The 18,615-nt window shown below is 49.4% G+C and overlaps 1 protein-coding gene across 1 annotated transcript in view; it reads left to right on the top strand.

Moving 5' to 3' along the window:
- The first annotated feature begins 4,843 nt into the window (after positions 1–4,843).
- The window catches only part of FMNL2 (formin-like 2), a 63,473-nt gene continuing 49,701 nt past the window's right edge, over positions 4,844–18,615 (top strand). Inside the window, exons 1-3 of the mRNA XM_010002249.1 lie at positions 4,844–4,921; positions 13,957–14,037; positions 17,438–17,514. Of these exons, the coding sequence (XP_010000551.1) occupies positions 4,844–4,921; positions 13,957–14,037; positions 17,438–17,514 (236 nt within the window). The remainder of the gene's footprint in view (positions 4,922–13,956; positions 14,038–17,437; positions 17,515–18,615) is intronic.

Here is an 18,615-nt window from a genome sequence, read left to right as displayed (position 1 = left end):
GTATTTCTGGCATGTGAATAAACTCAGCCAGGTGGGTGCTCTGTCCCTCTGCAGTGTGTAGCTGCTATTTTAGCTTCTTTCTCTGGATAATGCTGGCAAGAGGTGTCCAGCCAGTGCCCCTGTTTTCTGTGGAAGGGGATGGTGTGCAAGGCCCCCAAGCACCAGGCTCGAAGGTGAAGCTGATCACTGTGGTGCTGCTGGTGCCCAACCCGTGCAAATGGGTTTACAAAACCAGATTGTAGTGCCAGCCAGTGGGAAGGGAGGCTGTGCAGTTCCTGTAGGAAATGCAGCTGCTCTGCCAATTCAAAACTGAACTTGAAACTGCTTTTATGTGGGGTCTTGTGGAGGAGGGAGGTAAGAAGGTTGCAACCAGCAAGCCAGCTGGTCAGAGTAGATGGTGCAGAACGTGGTCAGTTGTGAACTGAAATAATCTCCTGGGGATGAGGCTAAATCTTGAGGTGTCCTGGTACAGAGCACTGCCAAGTCATCTGGCCCTGCTGCAGAGACTCTGTTGAGGCTGCCAGTTTGGACAGAGCTGGGCTTTGTTTCATAGGTTAAAAATACATGTATTTCCTTGATGTGCTGTTGGTTTTATTTTTAACTCTTAAGCCATTTAATATTTTGTAGGTCTGCTAGAATTTCTCCCCGTTTTCCATCTGCTCCTGTGATTAATTGAAGTTCTAGCTTCATAACACCAACCCGGAGCAAACGGAATGGAAACCTTACCTATATTGCTTGGCACGTAGCAGTAGACATGAATAACTGTGGAATTTGTGGGGAAAAAGAGAAGCGACGTGTTTTGGGAGCCAAAACATGATTAGAAACCAGCCCTCGCAGACGGCACGAGGCTGTGCAGGATCTGGCTGCAGTTCCTGTGGAGAGCAGTGCTCTTGGGGTGTGTTGGTGGGAGTTCCTGAGGAGTGGGAATCCTTGCTTGGAGGCTGTGGAGCGTTGGTGTCCACGTAGTTCCTGTCACCTGGCAGGCCTGGAGGCAGGATGACGTGCCACAAGGTTTGCTTCTCCCTCCTGGAAGCCGTGTGCCCTTAGTGGGTGTTTGCAGCGTGGTGAGGAAGGTGGGACTGCTGGCCTGAGGAGGGAGTGGAGCAGAGCTGTGGAGCTCACCTGGGGGCAGGTGCTAAGCCCAGGCTGGTGGGCATCAGCGCTGCACAAAGGGCTGTGTGACCTGGGGTAGAGACAGGGTGTGAGGGGCAAAAACCCCCACACAGGGCCCCAGCAGCCCCCCAGTTTGTGCCACCATACAGCTTGTTGGACTCGTGGCACTGGCTGGAATTACAAACAGCTTGACCAGAAGCAGTTGTTTCTAATCCAGATCATGGTCAACGTGAGCCATACAGGTGTGTTGGGAGGGCCAGGTGGGGATGGGGATGCAGAGCTGTGGGGTGCCAGGCAGTGGGGCTGCTTCTGCTGCTGTTGCCACTAAAAGAAAAGGGGTTTTATGGCCCAGGATGAGATCCTGGTGGAAGATGGGTATTCAGTGTAAAGGTGCACTTCTTCTTCCTGAGCTGGTCAGAGTCTGCTCTGCTGGAAAAGGGCTCCAGCTACCCAAGTGCTGGTGGTGACTCAAGGTAAGGGACAAGCTGGCTGGGGACACAAGCAGAAGAGGAGAGAGTAGGGCTATCCCTTCTAGCAACAGCAGGGATTTAGATTGTATCAGGAGTGGAATAGTTATGCTATCAAAAGCCTTCAAAGCATGAATTCTAATTAGGGTGAAGATGGCAAGAGAAATCACAGGCCATGGCCCTGTAGGTAGCTATAAAATGCTAGTATGTGTGAAGCCCATATCCTAAGAGCTGAAGTGGCCAGGAGACATTGGTGAGTCATTTCACTGATCCACAGAGAGCAAGAATTCCAGACTGCTAATGCATCTGGGTAGTTATGACTGGAGTCAAAACTATTGCAACTGGTCAGACTGAGCCAAGCCAATTCAGTAGCCTTCTTTGCCATAGTTACTGGTGCAGCAGCTGAAGGTGATGCTATTAGATACAGTACACTTGGATTCCAGAGAGCCTGTTGGTATAGAGCCATGCGTGAGCATAATGAAAATATATTGCTTCCCATTTAAGTAAAAAAAATGATGGTTTAGAAACTAGTTTTCCAGCAGGGAGTGGTTGTTGACCCTAAGAGCTGTTGAAGAACAGCATTAGTCCAGGTTTTAGAGAAGGTGTGATCTACACCTGCCTTATTTTGTACAAAGGCATAAGGGTCATTTGTTTGCTTTGCTTAGGGTGTACGTTGAGCAGGGTCATCAGGTGTGCTGGGACACTGGTCTGGGGACTGCAGGAGAGCCAAGCTGAAGGGCCAGGAGCTCCAGGGGCTCAGGAGATGGATGGCTCATAGATAGGGAGAGGGGTGTGAGTGGTGCAAAACAAACCTTCATGGCAAACGGGGAGGCTCAGGTTGTGAGTGAGAACCTCTTGCAGTAGTTTCCAGTAAATGAGTGCAATTTGATCCAGTTACTAAGAAAGCCTTTCAAACTGGTTTATGTATAAAACATAAAAGTTAATGTCGAGCTGACCGTGCCAGCATGAAAAGCCCTGGTCCAAGTGCATTCCCTCCTTACCACATGAATGATGAGGCCAGAGGGACAGCAGACAGCAGCAGTAGCAGTTTCCTTCCCATTTTCCACCAGAAGAGATGAAGGAAGGGGCTGGAGGGGCTGCTGGGATGGTGACCTGCTGTGGTTTCCCTCAGGGGAGGGAGGGTCCTGTCCACAGCGGGTCACGGACTCGCACACCAGGAGGTTTCAAAACTGCCTTAAATCTCTTACTGAGATTAGCAAGCAAATCACCCACTGTTTACACTCAGGGATTTGAACCCGGTTGCACACAATGCATTCATAAATAGTTTTCCCTGTGAGACCAGGGCAGGGGGCACCTGAAGTGCATTGCAGTGCCTGGAAGGGTGATGTGCAGCAAAGCGACGCGCAGCGAAGGGGTTCCCGCTTCGGAATTAGATCGGATTCAGTTCGTTTCAAAAATAAGATCACTGGAACCTGCTGCCTGGGTCTTGTTTTCCCTGGTTCAGGCTTTCATCCGTGCAGAACTCTTGCCATGACTCAATCCTGCATAGGTTTCCAGGCAGGTTGCTTGTCCGAGCACCAGCCTGGCTGGGGAAGCTGATTAGCTGTAAGAAGATCAGAGTTAGGCACAGGGTGTGCTGCAGGTACGCGGGGAAGCTTTTCCTTCAGCTGAGATTGAGCCTGGCTGTGAAACATGTTTGCATCCTCAGAGGTAAGGAATGGTGCTTGGAAAAAGCCCCAGGAAAAAATACCAAGAAGTGCATGAAAATGATAAGTAGAACTGATAAGGTGCATGGTGAGAGACTGAGAGGAGAATCAAGCGCAGATATCATCGCAGCCTGTAAATACTGACAACATGACAGCACAGATGAGCAAAAGGAAGAGTATTTGTTATCTGATGGAAAACAAGCTTTGGGAAGAGCAGTCATGGCAGCAGCTGGGGGTGCTGTCAGCTGGGTTGGAGGGAGATGAGTCTGGTGGGACCATAGCAAGTACATCTGCAGACAGTGAGATGGGCTCAGGACCCTGCTGTCCTCACCCCCCCCTTGGTGGTCCTGCATGGACCAGGAGGAACAAGTGCACCAGAGGGGTCCCTCGAGGGTCTGCAGTGTCACTGCTGAGAACCATTGGCTGTCACACCAGAGATGCTGAAGGACAGTGTTTGGGATGTGAGCTGCTGTTCCTAGAAGGCTGCAGCAGCCTCTGAGGACTCCTCCTGCTGCCTGCAGGCAGGAATAATGCCACGTCTGCTCCAGGATCCTGCCCAAGCCCACCCAGATCCCAGCCCAGGCTGCTCGCGTAGAGAGCCCAGCGAGAGGGAAATGTGAAACCTCAGCTGTGAGGGAGCTGGGTCAGGAGCTGTGTCCTGAAGGGTTAATTGGGGGTAGCTCTGTGGGACTGGGAATTTGGGCTGGAGAGTTGCTTAGCGGGTTTTTTATTCGGCACCTTCACCTTGCCCCTGGGCTGATAGGGAAGCTCTCCAGACTGGGTGCTTGTGAAGCTCTCGAGGTGTTACTGGGCTCTCTGGGAGCACAAGCATGACAGTTATGGGGACACAGCTCTTGGGAAACCTGCCTCGGGAGCGAGCAGCTGGGCTGTGCCACCCTAGCCCAGACAGCTGCCCGTGGAAAGGTATCTCAGCTGACATCAAAGGAGCCAGCTAACGATAGGCATCATCTAATTGCTGCCCCTCCCTGCCTTCTGACTCGGTCCTGCAGGTTGTCATTTGCAGTCTCGGGATCGTTATCTGCATGTGCACGTCCGGCTGGGATCCCTGTGCTGCAGTGACGTTTAAAAACCCGAGTGGTGTCCCACTGTTGAAACAAAACGGTGTTCCAGCATCTTGTTTGGAGGGAACAGGCCTCCTGCAGCCCCCAGCCCACGGCTGGAACGTGTGCGTCCTGCAGGAGCGCGCTCAGCCGCGGGCGGGCGGAGGGGAGAGGGGATGCGAGGCACCGTGCGGACCTGTCTGAGGTGGGAGGTGGATGCTGTGACACGGGGAAGCCCCATCCTCTCCTCCCGAGGGTGCTGAGCTCAGGCTGCCCACCTCCTCCTCTGCGTCCCGGCGTGGCCCAGCACCGAGCCCTGCCCTTCGGCGCCTCGCGCTCCCCCGGCGCTTTTGGGGCCAAAGATGACATTCAGAGGGAACGTTTCCAAATAAGCCCTGTCGACGGGAACTCACATAAAACAATTAAAGCAACCGCAGCCGCGTTGCCTCGTTGGTTTTGCTCGTGCCTGGCTCTGCCTGAGCCCCGAGCCCTCCGAGGTCCCTCACGCCTGCTTTCTCCTTCCCCACAGAACGCCATGAACCTGCCGCCCGACAAGGCCCGGCTGCTGCGGCAGTACGACAACGAGAAGAAGTGGGAGCTCATCTGTGACCAGGTAAGGCCCGGCCAGCAGGGCTTCTGCCAGACACCCCGCCGAGGGCACCGGCTGGGTTTTGTCAGCTGAGGAAGGGACCTGGCAGGGGACGAGGGGTTGAGTGGCCTCGGACGCGCGTTCGCCTCGTGCGTTCGCCAGGCACGGCCTTGTGCTCCATGGTTGGTTACAGCTCGTAGGAGCCCTGCAATCATCATTCCGTGGTTTTGCCACGGAGTGACATTTCTTTCCCCTCTGCTGCTAACATCACCCGTTTCCTCTGGGCGGTGGGTGCTGCTCCGTGTTGGGCAGCACAGACTTGAAGGGGCTGAACCTTCTCATGAGTTGGGTCTGTCTTGGCCTGAATGAACAGCCTGATCCAGCAAGTATTTGGCTTTTCACCTCAGCTGGGGGCAGCTGTTGTCTTCAGGGACACACATTGGGGATGTCTGAACTCCTCCAGAGGCTGAACAACAACCTGAGGCACCTTTTGTGCCCAAGCTCTGCCGTGGCGCCCAGACTGGGCAGCAACGTGGAACCATTGACAGGTTGGCTCTGCTGTGGCAGACGAGCAGAAACTGCATGATTTAGGGAACGTGAAGCATGCAGAAGGTGGGGTGTGCGTTTGTGAGCCAGCAGCAAAATCAGGTTCTGCCATAAACTTCAGAAGTAACTGTTAATGAGAACGGATCTAGGACTGAGGAGGATGTTTCCTTGGAGTGTGAACGCAGTGGTACCAGGAGGGGACTTTGCCAGAAGGTTCAGTCGTGCTGTGAGGTCAGGAACATTTTAATGAATAGATTTGTGGGACGTTTCCTATTTAGCTGTTAGAGCCTCTGACAGAACCCAGCTACCTTAAACTGAAGCTGAATGAAGAAGTTCTTGCCTTTTTTTTTTTTCCCCCCCCCATGAGGTTTCCGTGCTGAGAACATAAAGCTATTTAAAGTTTCGGTTTAGTGAGAGACAAATTGCTTGATCTGCTGGAAGTGATTTGTCTCGTGGGTGTTCACTTAGCTTGGGCACCCTTGGAACTTGCAGGGCTAAGTGTGAGCTGGGTGCTGGAGCCTGGGTGCTGTCTGTGCACCAAGCTGGCAGCGGGGCAGGCAGGGGCAGGTAGATCACAGGTAAGGGCAGGTAGATCACAGGCAGGGGCAGGTAGATCACAGGTAAGGGCAGGTAGATCACAGGAGGAGCAGGTAGATCACAGGCAGGAGCAAGTAGATCACAGGCAGGGGCAGGTAGATCACAGGTAAGGGCAGGTAGATCACAGCCTGGATGTGCAAACTCCCACCTCAGCAGGATCCACCCTTCTCATGATGCAGCTGCTGCTGATTCACTCCTCAGCTCCTCAGCAAGATAAGAGGGATGAGCAGATGGAAAAGACAGAGAAGGAAATTTGCACTTAATGGCTTCTTTCACAACCCTGATTCCACTCCTGCCTTGGGATGAGTCTGCTTCCCATGGCTTGGCCAGGGCAGGCAGGGAAGCAGTGCAGGGTGACTGTAGCCAGCACTGTGAGGGGCCTGGCAGGATGGGAGGTGACATTGGGCCACCCCTCCAGGGTCCAGCCATCTGAGGGGCTGAGCTGTGTATCTGTGATCTGTGGCAGCTCCCAGCCCCCCTGGCATCCCAAGGGGTGCTTGGAACAGGCTGCCCAGGGAGGTGGTGGAGTCAGGTGGAGCCACCATCCCTGGAAGTGTTTAAAGGAAATGTAGATGTGGTGCAGAGGGACATGATTTAAGCACTGAAGGGGTAGATCAGGTTATGGTTGGTGGATGTAGGTTGTGGTTGGACTTGGTGATCTTCAAGGTCCTTTCCAACCAGATGAGTCTATGATGTATTTCTATGAATTAGAGCAGCAGGAAGCAGGTGTCTGCAAAAGCACTGTCAGGCAGCATATGGGGTGTGAAATATTTCTAGCTGTCCACATAATTACAGTGCATGGCTCCAAGTACTTCCAGGAATACATTTGGTTCGGAACGCATGTTTTCAGTGTGGATGCAAATTTTAACTGCTGTTTTCTATTGGTATCACCCATTACAGCATTTTCACCCATTTTTGCTTGTTGAAGGACTGAGGATGTAAATTAATGTAGCAGTGTGAAGAAATTAACTCTCACTCTCCTGTGCTGGTTTCCAGCTTATGTCTGAAATGAAAAAGAGCTCAGAGGTTGCTCTTGAATGATGTTTTTTCCACACAGTTTATAAAGCAGGCCCTGGCCATTTGTCTTTGAAATACGTTGAGAATATTAGAGGTGAGAGTTTGGGCCCCAAAAGGACCTTCTGCTTTTGCAGAAGTGGAAGATTAATGAAAGTAAGAAGCTACCAGTCTGATGAGAGTGATGATATTATTATTATCCTTATCATCATCAATCTGCCATGAGTAGGATTGTGCCCATTCCAGTGGAATGTCTTAAGGGTTTCTGGCCTGGTTGTAGGGCACTCAACCCATGTGGTATTTTCTGTTCCTTCACCTGTGAATCCAGCAAATCATCTGAGCCTTGCTGCTGCTGTCTGGAAACCTTCCTCCCTCCCTCTCTGGCTCAGCATGCAAGGAGGAGGAGAAGAGCAAAGCCAGTGTTCATGGTGCCCATCCTGGAGAGGCCCAAGTAGTGGGTCAGCTGGAGGTTGACTTGGGAAGGACCAGGCTGGGAAGAGCATGCAGTTTCCTGGCATGGCCACCCTTCTGATGTGCTCTAGGCCTCTTTATCCAGTGTTACAGAGAGGGCAAGGATGTCAAGGGCCTGGTTGGGGCCATCCTACAAAGTTCTTCGTTGCCCTCTAATGGCAAATTGTGGCAGGGGCATCACTGTGCCTGCACCTTTGGATACACTGGAAGTGTTCGGGGTGAATAAATAGTGAGTTAAGGGACTCAACGTGGAAGTCAAGTGGTTTACATCCCAAATATCCTCACTGGGGTGTTTGTAGAACTCTCTCCCTTTCCTAATGAAGCTCCCAGTGAAGGCAGGAGCTGGCTGGGATGGCAGTGGGTTTCTCCAGCAGCTTCCCCAGGAGGGGCTTATTTTCTACCCCTCTGCTTGGCTTCCTGGGCTTGGGCCCCTCTGTGCCTGTGCTGGGGGTAATTGCACCCCAGAGAAGGTGTGTTGACTGGGTGCCATGTCCTGCTTCAGGGTTTGTTTCAACTGTTGTTGGCTGCTGTTGGAAACGTGGCCCCAGGTGAGAAGGTTGTGGCCTTCCCCTGGGTGGGGAGGGGAGCCTGGGGTCCCTGCCTGGACAGTCAGCATGGTTGTGGGGGAGCCCAAGCTCAGGAACCTGGTGGGGTGACATGAGACTGTCAGAAAGGCAGCACTGGGGGGTAGCCTGGAGAAGGGTATCTGCTGGAATCACAGAGGGACTCTCAGACATTGGCACTGTGGTTCAACATTGGCTGTAGTGGTTAGATCATTCTCCTAAGGAGACAAAAATGGAGCTGAAGTGGGATCCCTGTTGGGGTTCCTGACAGCCCCAGGTGTGGGGTGGGATGGGATGTGCTATGTGCTTACCTGATGTGTGTGAATCCTGAGACTGAAATAGGTTACGAGGGCAATGATAATAATAATAATAATAATACTAACATATGTCACTAGTGCAGAAAATGTCCTGAATGTTTTTGGAAGGAAAAGATCTCTGGAAAAGCCACAGTTTCCTGGTAACGGGATTAATGCGTGTTCCAGATTTGGGAGAACAGGAGATGTGTGGTGGTCATTGCAGGAACACATGGAAGAGGAAATGCAGAAGTCCAGCAGTTCCTCTTTGCTGCTGAAATAAGCCCCCCCAGCCCCCTCTTTAGTTTTTACAACCATCAGGAGAAGAAAAGTGCTAATTCTGGAGGTTGCTGGTCAGAGAAGCAGTGATGTTGTGCTCTCCCATTGCAGCTTTTTTCCTGAATTCTTATCATTTATTACCCTAACAGGAGGTGCTGGGGACCAGGTCACCTCCCTGCTCTGCTGCCTCTGACTTCTTGCATTTGCCTCTGGTTCTGGCTTAGAGCCTCAGCAATTTTTCCAAGTAAGAAAGGGCCTTTTATCCTTGGGAAATTGAGTTAGTTTGCTTTCTAGGTGGCTGACAGGGGCAGGGTCGACTTGTTGCTGGTCTGTGCCTGCCTCCTTTCAGGGCTGGAGATAGTGTTGGTGCTTCTGTGAGTCACGTAGGGCAGATAAACCAGATTTCATCAGGATTTATTAACTTTGTTGTGTCTGAACAGCCCAGACCTGGGGAGACCAGGAGGGAAAGCCACCATGTCCTAGTTGTGATGTCACCCACTTCCTTCTGCTTTTTGCTCAGAGGAGTCTGGAGACTCAAGTAGGGATTTAGAACTTTAATCATGTGTGGTAAAACTCCCCAACCTCCTCGTTCAAACAGTGGTAAAGCCCTGGCCATATAAATTCCTATTTTGAAAGCAGATTTGGCAGTGAGTGGTTGCAAATTGCCGGAAGTGGAGAGGAGGAGCAGACAGGAAAAAGCAATATTTTTTAACTCGTTATTTATGGTACATAAGGCAAGAGGATCATGTGTGAACAGCAGTGCCTTGATGTTAGCTGGGAAGTGTGTTTGTCTCTACAGGAAGGTCCAGAGGACCTTCAAGACAGGGCTCTTGGAGCAAGTCCAGAGGAGGCCACGAAGATGATCCAAGGGCTGGAGCAGCTCTGCTCTGGAGCCAGGCTGGGAGAGTTGGGGTGTTCAGCCTGAAGAAGAGAAGGCTCCAGGGAGACCTTAGAGCACCTTCCAGTGCCTGAAGGGGCTCCAGGAAAGCTGGGGAGGGACTTTTGGCAAGGACAGGGAGTGATAGGATCAGAAAATCATAGAATCATTTAGGTTGGAGAAGATCCTTAAGATCATGAAGTCCAACCTTTAACCCTACTCTACTATGTTCACCCCTAAACCATATCCCCAAGCACAATCATCTGTATGACTTTTAAACACATCCAGGGATGGTGACTGAGCCACCTCTCTGGGCAGCCTGTTCCAATGTCTGACAACACTTCCAGAGAACATTTTCCTGATGTCCAGCTTAAACCTCCCCTGGTGGAGCTTTAGGCCCTTCCCTCTTGTCCTATCAATATTTACTTGTGAGAAGGGACCAACACCTGTCTCTCTACAATGTCCTTTCAGTAGTTTCAGGATGAGGGGGAAAGGGTTTAAGATGAAAAAGGGGAGATTTAGATTGGATATTAGGAGGAAATTCTTCAGTGTGAGGGTGGTGAGAGCCTGGCCCAGGTTGCCCAGGGAAGCTGTGGCTGCCCCATCCCTGGCAGTGTTGAAGGGCAGGTTGGATGGGGCTTGGAGCAGCCTGGGCTGGTGGGAGGTGTCCCTGCCCACGAAGGAGGTTGGAACAGGATGACCTTTAAGGTCCTTTCCAACCCAAACCAGGCTGTGATTCTATTCTGTGACCTTGAGAGAATGTGGGCTGGCCAACCTGGAGAGGCCACTGGTAGCATTCATGGCAAGTAAAATACCAGGCTGCAGTCATGCTGATCAGATGAGCACCAGCCCCTGGCACCCCCTGTGAGCCCTGGCAGACCTCAGGTCTTTGGGAGGACAGTGGCTGCAGGCAGAAGTTCAGGGTGTCCTGGGCAGCACAGCACCCAGCCCTGCTCCCTGCAGCTTAGGGAGCATCAGCCTCTCACATCAAACAGTCAAAGCTGGATGAACTGAGGCAGTAATCATAGCCAGGAAAGGGCAGTTTTAAAGGCTGATCTCTCATGGCTTTCCAAAGCAGGAAAAAAAACCAAAACAACAACACTTTGAGGGGCCATAAAAATGTTCCCAGGACTAGCAGATTTTTACCACAAGTGGCTCTCAGCTGCTAGTTAAGAGAAGAGCTTTGCTGGTGTCTGCTGGTCATGGATAATGTTTCTGAAATCCTTTAACCCAAATAATCCTTGCACAGTAATAAGCAGCAGCCTTTTTAATGGAGTAACTGTAGGGATGATTGCATAAATACATAATTACAGCTAGGTTTTCAGAAAACAAACAAAAATACAGTATGTGCATCACAGACCAGTAAATGTGCTCCTGGAGCCTCTTCAGGCATTTCATTTTGAAGGCTCCAGATATAAAAACTGGCAGTTAGGAAAAGCTCCTGTCACTTTGGCAGATGATGGCTGATTACTTAGGGAGAGAAATAAATCTGTAAGAATAAAACAGCTTCTCTAGAGGGTTAGACTGAGCACAGCAGTGCTGCATGGTATGAGAGAAACCCCAAACTGGGGAGGAATAAATCTGAGAGCTGACGTGGACCTCGATGGTCTGGGACTCAGCTGTCAGGGGGAGCAGGCTCCTTCTGTGCCTCCCTCACACTCTCACATCACCCACCACCCTTCAGGAGTGGACCTTCAGCTTGGTGCTCCCCCACTTTCCCCCATCACCTGCAGGTGCAAAGCACAGTATTTGGATGTGGGATTCAAGTGGCACAGTGAAAAAACTTCTGCCTTCAGGGTTTTTTTGTGAGAAAGACATGGTTATTCAAGTGCTGCAGTGTCTCTGGAGCTAATACAAACCTGTTGAGGGGGAAAATGAGAAGTGGTGGTGGTCTCTGAGGTCCAGATACCTCTAGTGGTGTGATGGACCAGATTCTCCTTTACAGAAAGTGCCTTTTTTTTTTTTTGTCTGTGAAGAGTTTTCAAGTGGGTTCATGGACTGAAATGATTTCTAAATGACTTATATTTATGCCCACTGTAAAGCCCACAGCATCCTCAGGGGGCTGTAAGTCTGACTGAGAAACTGGCCCAACAGTGGGCTATAAAAATTGCAAAAAATAAGCTAGCAGTTATGGTACTTAGGCAGCTGGAGCAGATGGTTGTTGTGGATCCCTTCCAACTGCAGGATTGTGTTGTGTTGCATTCTATTCTATTCTATTCTATTCTATTCTATTCTATTCTATTCTATTCTTCTGTTGTGTTGTCTTGTGTTCTACTCTATTCTATTCACTGATATATTTTGTGTGTGTGTGGATTTTTGTTCATGGGGGTTTTTTTGTGGGTATTTTATTTAAAATTTCCTTTCAAGTCCCTATCAACATCTGTGGGTGTTCCTGCTTCCCTCTTCCAAAGAGCTGGGTGCTGGGGCTGCCCACTGCACACCTCTGGGGATGTGGCAGATGATTTCTGCTTGTGCTGGTGGAGCCACGTGCTGGAGCCTTGGCACACACCATTCCCAGACCTGCCTGTAACTCGGTGTATCTGTGCTTCCCAGCACAGAGACAGCAGCTCCAATTAACAGCAAATTGCAGTAGAAGGGTGTGAAAGGGCCTGTCTGACCCGTGGAGCTGGCAGAGGTGAGCCTGGCTCCAAGCACCCGTGGCAGAGAGCAAGCCAGGCAGTGGGCATGGTGCTGGGCAAGGATGGGGGCACAGACACCCTGGGGTGGCACTTTGGCCAGGGACGAGCTGCCAACCAAGAACTTTCTTTCCTGAACTGTTTTTTAGATCAAAAAAGAAATACCAAGTTCCAGGACTGTGCTTTGCCTGCACTTTGAAGGTGCATGGAAAAAAAAGCGAGTTGTAAAAGAGGAAAGAGATGTCTCTGTCTGTCTTACAGAGCTCTGGGCACCACGGGGCAGATTTTTTTTTAGTTCATTTTTTCCTTCTGACCATGATGAATTACTTTTTTTTAATATTTATTTTTACTGCAAGCAGCAAGATAATGACAGGAACAACTTTTGGTGCTCAGACAGTATGTTCTGGTAACTGGGCAGCAGTGTACTAGTCATTATGAAATAACTTTCAAAAATGTAGTCAAAATTGCATCCTGACCTAATAAAGGGAGGTTTCAGATATCAGTTATAAAATGTGAAATTTTAGGAGGAAATTGTTATGAGATCTTTCCTCAAGGGAAAGGGCAGAATAGTTTAAAATTATTCCAAGATAGAAATAGTATCAGAACTTTTGGTAATGCTCTTAACAGGTTTGGACTCAGCAGAGTCCTCCCAGAGCATGTTTCACAGCAGCTTTGTAGAGTAAATTCCAAGCTGGCTGTGCAACTGGTAAAAAAAGGAAGCAAAAGTCAAGCAGCTCTCAGAACACCAACTTTGCAGACCTTATATTCATCTTCAGACTCTTTAATTCAGTTCTGAATGTGGCTGGTGCTGGATTGTGGATTGTATGGCCCACTGCAAGGGTGGGTGTTGGGAAGCCTTTGGGGAGAAAGTTGTCTTGGAGGCAGGTGGGAATTTCTTGGCACTGGGCTGGCAGGAGGTGGGTGAGATGGGCAGGGGAAACCAGGCATGCTGCTGGTGTAGGACAGAAAGCAGGCAAGCAGGCATGGGTGATGAAGTGTTTTACATGGGTAAAGCCCACCATGGAGGATACTTGCCTTCCTCCCTCTCTTGAGGCTGGTAAGACTCCAATCTCTGAGGGAGGAGAGGTACAAGGTGGTTCCCAGGCTTTCTCACTGGGATGGACATGGACATCTGGTCCATAATGTCCCTGGTAAGTGTTGCCAGTGTTCTTGGTAGCACTTGCTGGCTTGTTGCCCACCATGCTGGAGATCCCTCAGCTCTGCCCTCGTGTGACACAGGTGTGGAAGGAAACCCTCTGAGTCTCAGGAGCTGTGGATGGCTGGAACAAGCTCAACCACCAGTGCTGTCCCCATGCAAATGGCGTTGGTAGAGATAAAACCCCCATGTTTTTAGGCTTGCTGTAACTGATAAAAAAGGTGTCTTGGCTTTTGTGGTGATGGCTTTCAATCAACCATGGACATGTGTCTGCTCTTCTAACACTTCTCTGTCCTCTCAGTACTCCTGAGCAGCAGAAACCCTTTTGTTTCAGGTGTGTGTGTTTGTATGTGTAACTAGAATTTAGAATTGTCATTGAATATGTAAGGTCTGTTTTTACACATCCTGCATAAATACCAAATTGCAGAATATCAAGGTACATGTAAACATATTTTATTTGCATGCATACTGTATATGCATAGAATATTTATGAATATATGTACATATAAAGCAATATTATAACTCTGTACTGTTTAAATAGATACGTGTGTGCATGCGTTTTAGACGTATAGTAAGGAAATACAGATGTTCTAAAATAGCTGATGTTTATTCTTGTGTCCTTCACAGGAAAGATTTCAAGTGAAGAACCCTCCACACACATACATCCAGAAGTTGAAGGGCTATCTGGACCCAGCTGTAACCAGGAAGGTGAGGAGCCTCCTGTTTCCTCTCACCCATCTCTCGTTCCTCCACGAGGATGGTCCTGGGGTCCGAGTTCCTTCCTGCCTTTGTGTAAAAGGCCCCATAAAAGTCTCTGAGAAGAGTCTCAGAGATGGAATGAACTGCAGAGAGAAGCAAAGAGAAACTGGAAAGCTGCTGTGGTTTCTGCAGCTCAGGAAGGAGAACAGAGGTTGCAAGGAAAAGGACCATCAGACACATGAAACAACAGTAAATGGTCTGACAAATGATAGCTGAACTGTACTCTAGGTCTGGCTTTCCACATGGGCAGTGCTGGTGGTGAATAAAACCCCTGTTGGATGGCACTTTTCTCACCCTGTGAAGAGGATAGTGAAGCTCTGGTTTCCCTTTCTCTGGAGTCTTTCCTGACAGCAGTTCAGTTCATGACAGCAGCTGGCCCAGCTGGCCCCTCGCTTGCGGTCTCATTCAGAGCTGCAGGGCTGTGCAGACAAGACATAACCTGGGGTGTATTTAAATGGCAGAGCCTCATCCATCCTTCCACATAGGAATTTGTCCAAAACAGCTCGATAATCACCCATGAAAGGCTCAGACCTTTCACATGAACATTGTGCATCCTTGAGTGAGGCTTCTGTACCAGGATGTGTTTGTGTTCTTACAGTTCCACATCGCCCCGACAGGCTTAGCAACAGCCTCCAGGATTCCAGGATAACAGCCAGCCTACCTCCCATTCTGAGGACCATCATTGGACCTTTGGCATTTAACCAGTCTGGATATCAGCTCATATCCTGTGTTGATAGTTGTAATAGCCTTTTAAAACACAGAAAGAGAGGCAGCGAGAGCACGGCAGGTCCTGCCTGCTCCTGCACAAGGGCTGCTTTGTGCTGCTGCACAATGAGCCCAGGTTGGTGCCTGCAGTGAAATCCGGATCCTGACGCAGGGCTTGTGGCTCCAGCCAGCAGAGGTGCCCCTCCATCCCAGCCAGGGCCACGGGCACCCTCTGCTTCCCATGCACCACGGCTGGCTGCTGTCTGCAAGGCTGCAGTCATGTCTTCTGACAGTGCTTCTCTTGTTGGAGGCTCTGAGAGGGAGTAGGAAACCATTTAGCAGGAAACCTTTACATTTGCCTGTGGCTGATTATAGTTGTTTCTTTTTTTTAAAATGGTGAACAGGGGTCTTTGTTTGGTTTTTTTTCTCCTGAAGGGTTTTTGAAATTGGTTTAGTGTTTGGCTTTGCTCTGTGGTTACTCCATGGGCACACATTGAAGCCTTTCTTGTATTAATACCACGGCAAGAGTCCCATGACAAATGACAAACCCCAAGGAGCCTAAAAATAAACTCCACGGAGTTCCTCTCTTTTGTTGCCTTATTCTGCATCACCAGCAGCCTTTCCTCAGCCTGGGCTGCGTGACAGAAAGATTTACAGATGGCCTCCTGGGCAGATGTTGTGGGGAGAGCTCCTCTTGGCAGGGTTATTGCTGTAATGGCAGGGGTGGCAGCGTCGCTGCTGATCCCCAGAGCGGGCAGGAGAAGGTGGCTCCAGACACTGCTGCAAAAATGGGCTTTTTGGCTTGTCATTGGGGTCATAATGGCTCTTCCCAGGAAAACAATTGCTTTTCCTCTAAGCTGAATTGTGAGATGGGGAAATGAAAGTGTTGAAATGACACATTTTAAAAGAAATGGCAGCGTGGTGGCTCCTGGAGCAGCGAGCAGCCTGGCCCTGCCGGGGAGAACAGGCTGCCTGTTGCTGCCATGCCCTCCCACCCCCCTCTCCTGTCTGCCTCTTCATACATCAGTATTTTACCTTTATTTCTAGAGGGGTGGGGGTATATTTCTCAGTTAGGCTGCATAGACTCTCTTGGGAGGGAAGACACTGCTGTACTTGGAGCTAATTAACTGAGGTGCAGAGAACCGTGGGGCTGATCTCAACCAGCTATTTCAAAGTACAAATTAATAGTGCCTTGTGTCTAGGAGGACTTTACAGTGAGAGATCTATTTCAGTCTGCCAGTGGCTTTCTGAGCTGGGATTTAGGCTTGCCTCAGGTGAGGCAGTGGTGCTAACTAGCATGCAGTAAAGCCCTGCTGAAAGAGGCAGCAGCTCATTTTCACTTAGGTCAGCAAGGCCAGGTAAATCCTATGCTTTCATCATCTTCACATCAATAAATGAGCTCAGGAGAATTATTAACTGCCATGTCGTCCCCTTGATTTTATTGTGGGTTTATTGCACTGAGAACAAACCCTTTTTTCCCTGGTGCTCAGAACACAGTCCTACTGGCAGCAGCATCACTCATGCCCTGAACCTTTATAAGCCCTTTCCAAATACATCAAGCCTGTGTGTGTGATAACTGATGACCAGGTTGGTTGTTAAGTACTGCAATTCCAAGATGATGATCATTATCCATCCATCCATCCATCCATCCATCCAGCTAACTAGCATGCAGTAAAGCCCTGCTGAAAGAGGCAGCAGCTCATTTTCACTTAGGTCAGCAAGGCCAGGTAAATCCTATGCTTTCATCATCTTCACATCAATAAATGAGCTCAGGAGAATTATTAACTGCCATGTCGTCCCCTTGATTTTATTGTGGGTTTATTGCACTGAGAACAAACCCTTTTTTCCCTGGTGCTCAGAACACAGTCCTACTGGCAGCAGCATCACTCATGCCCTGAACCTTTATAAGCCCTTTCCAAATACATCAAGCCTGTGTGTGTGATAACTGATGACCAGGTTGGTTGTTAAGTACTGCAATTCCAAGATGATGATCATTATCCATCCATCCATCCATCCATCCATCCATCCATCCATCCATCCATCCATCCATCCATCCATCCATCCATCCATCCATCCATCCATCCATCCATCCATCCATCCATCCATCCATCCATCCATCCATCCATCCATCCATCCATCCATCCATCCATCCATCCATCCATCCATCCATCCATCCATCCATCCATCCACTTCTCTCATTTACCTCATTCACAAATGAGAATTTACTGAAACAACTGCTCCAGAATAATTTATGTAGCTGGTTTAGTGCATTTCCATGGGCAGATTTTTTGGTGTGGGTGTGGGCAAAAGTGAGGTTAAAGCACCAGGCTGAGAGTGAAGCCCAAGTGCTGTAGTTCTCAATGGAGAGTTTGATCCTGAAACAAAGCTTGTCCTATAAAGAAATGTTTGTCTACAGGCATTTAATTTTCTTAATCCTGGAAACTCAAAAATGTGCACGAGAAGTTATTTTTCTGCGCATGTTTTTGTTGACTGCTGGACTCTTTGTGGCATTCCTCAGGATTAAGAGGGGTTCTCAGTTTACCTTCATGTTTTATTTATTCAATCTGCGCTGCGTGAAATGCTGATATTTTTAATGGTATCGCAGGGGCCTAATTGTTCATTCTGCTTGCTCACTCAATTGCAGAAATTCAGGAGAAGAGTTCAAGAATCTACTCAAGTGCTCCGAGAACTGGAAATTTCTTTAAGAACAAATCACATCGGGTGAGAGTTTCTTATGACTGCTGGTCTAAGATTCTTTTTTTTAAATTTGATATCTACTGATGGGTGTCTTTGAGAAAATGTCTCCTTGCATGCAAAGTGCTGATACCACTTGATTGAGTGTTAAAGCCTGAAGGGCTCAGTGAAGCTGGGCAGCTCAGGAGAATAATTCAGCTTTAATCCTGTCAGGGTATAGCTCATCCACACCTCTCTGAAGGCTGGGGAAAGGTTGCAGTCCAGTTCAGCTGGGCTCAAGTCAGTCAGAGCAGGAGCGAGTGTGGTGGTGCCTAGAATAGCAATATGGTGTTGCAGCTATAAATACATATATAAAAAAACCCCATGCTGTTTTATAGCTTCAACTTGGTGCAGTTCATGAAGCCGGGGTCTGACTTCCAAACAGTGAAAGTAAAAGAATGGCCAGAGAATTCCCTTGTGTGTCACACAGGCCGTCCTGCCCACGATTCCACCCCTCTGCCCTGGGTCTGGGGACCAGCAGCGTGTTCAGCACTGCTGCATCAGCCAGGAAGGTTTCTTCAGCAGTTTGTTTCATGATCACACACTGTGTCCAGTTCAAACACATCCATTTCAGAGGATGCTGCTCTTATTTCAGGGAAATGAGGGCATTTTAAGCTGGGGTGGAACAGCCATTCTCTCTCTGTGGGAGCCGTCCCCAGCGCCGTCGTGGTGGGGACCCTCCTGAAAGCTGCAAATCCATTCACCAAACTTCTCTCTCACCCCTGCTCTTGTCTCCTGCAGTGTTTCCCCTCATTTTCCAGCACAAAGGATTCCCCACCAGAGTCTTGAAGCATTTGAGGCAGGTCAAGTCCACAGATTTATGGCAGCTCCCGGGTGCGCAGACGGAACCGCGAGGGTGCACCCACTAAATAAGAGAGGCTGACAAGACCAGTGTTTATTTATTTGGCTCACTTGGCTGAAATATGTGTTTCAAACCACATTTTATAAAAATGCCAGGTTGTTTATTTGAGCAGGGAGAAGTGAAAGATTTAAAGCCTGAAGACTAGAATAACTAGGAGCTGGGAGCGGGGGATGCGTGGCTGTGATTCCTCCCCTGGCTCCCCAACCTTTCCCGTGGCATCCGACCCA

The sequence above is a fragment of the Chaetura pelagica genome, unplaced genomic scaffold (genome assembly GCF_000747805.2).
Source record: "Chaetura pelagica isolate M959 unplaced genomic scaffold, ChaPel_1.0 scaffold677, whole genome shotgun sequence".
In the NCBI taxonomy this organism is placed as follows: Eukaryota; Metazoa; Chordata; class Aves; order Apodiformes; family Apodidae; genus Chaetura; species Chaetura pelagica.
This window is presented reverse-complemented; position numbering and strand designations above follow the sequence as displayed.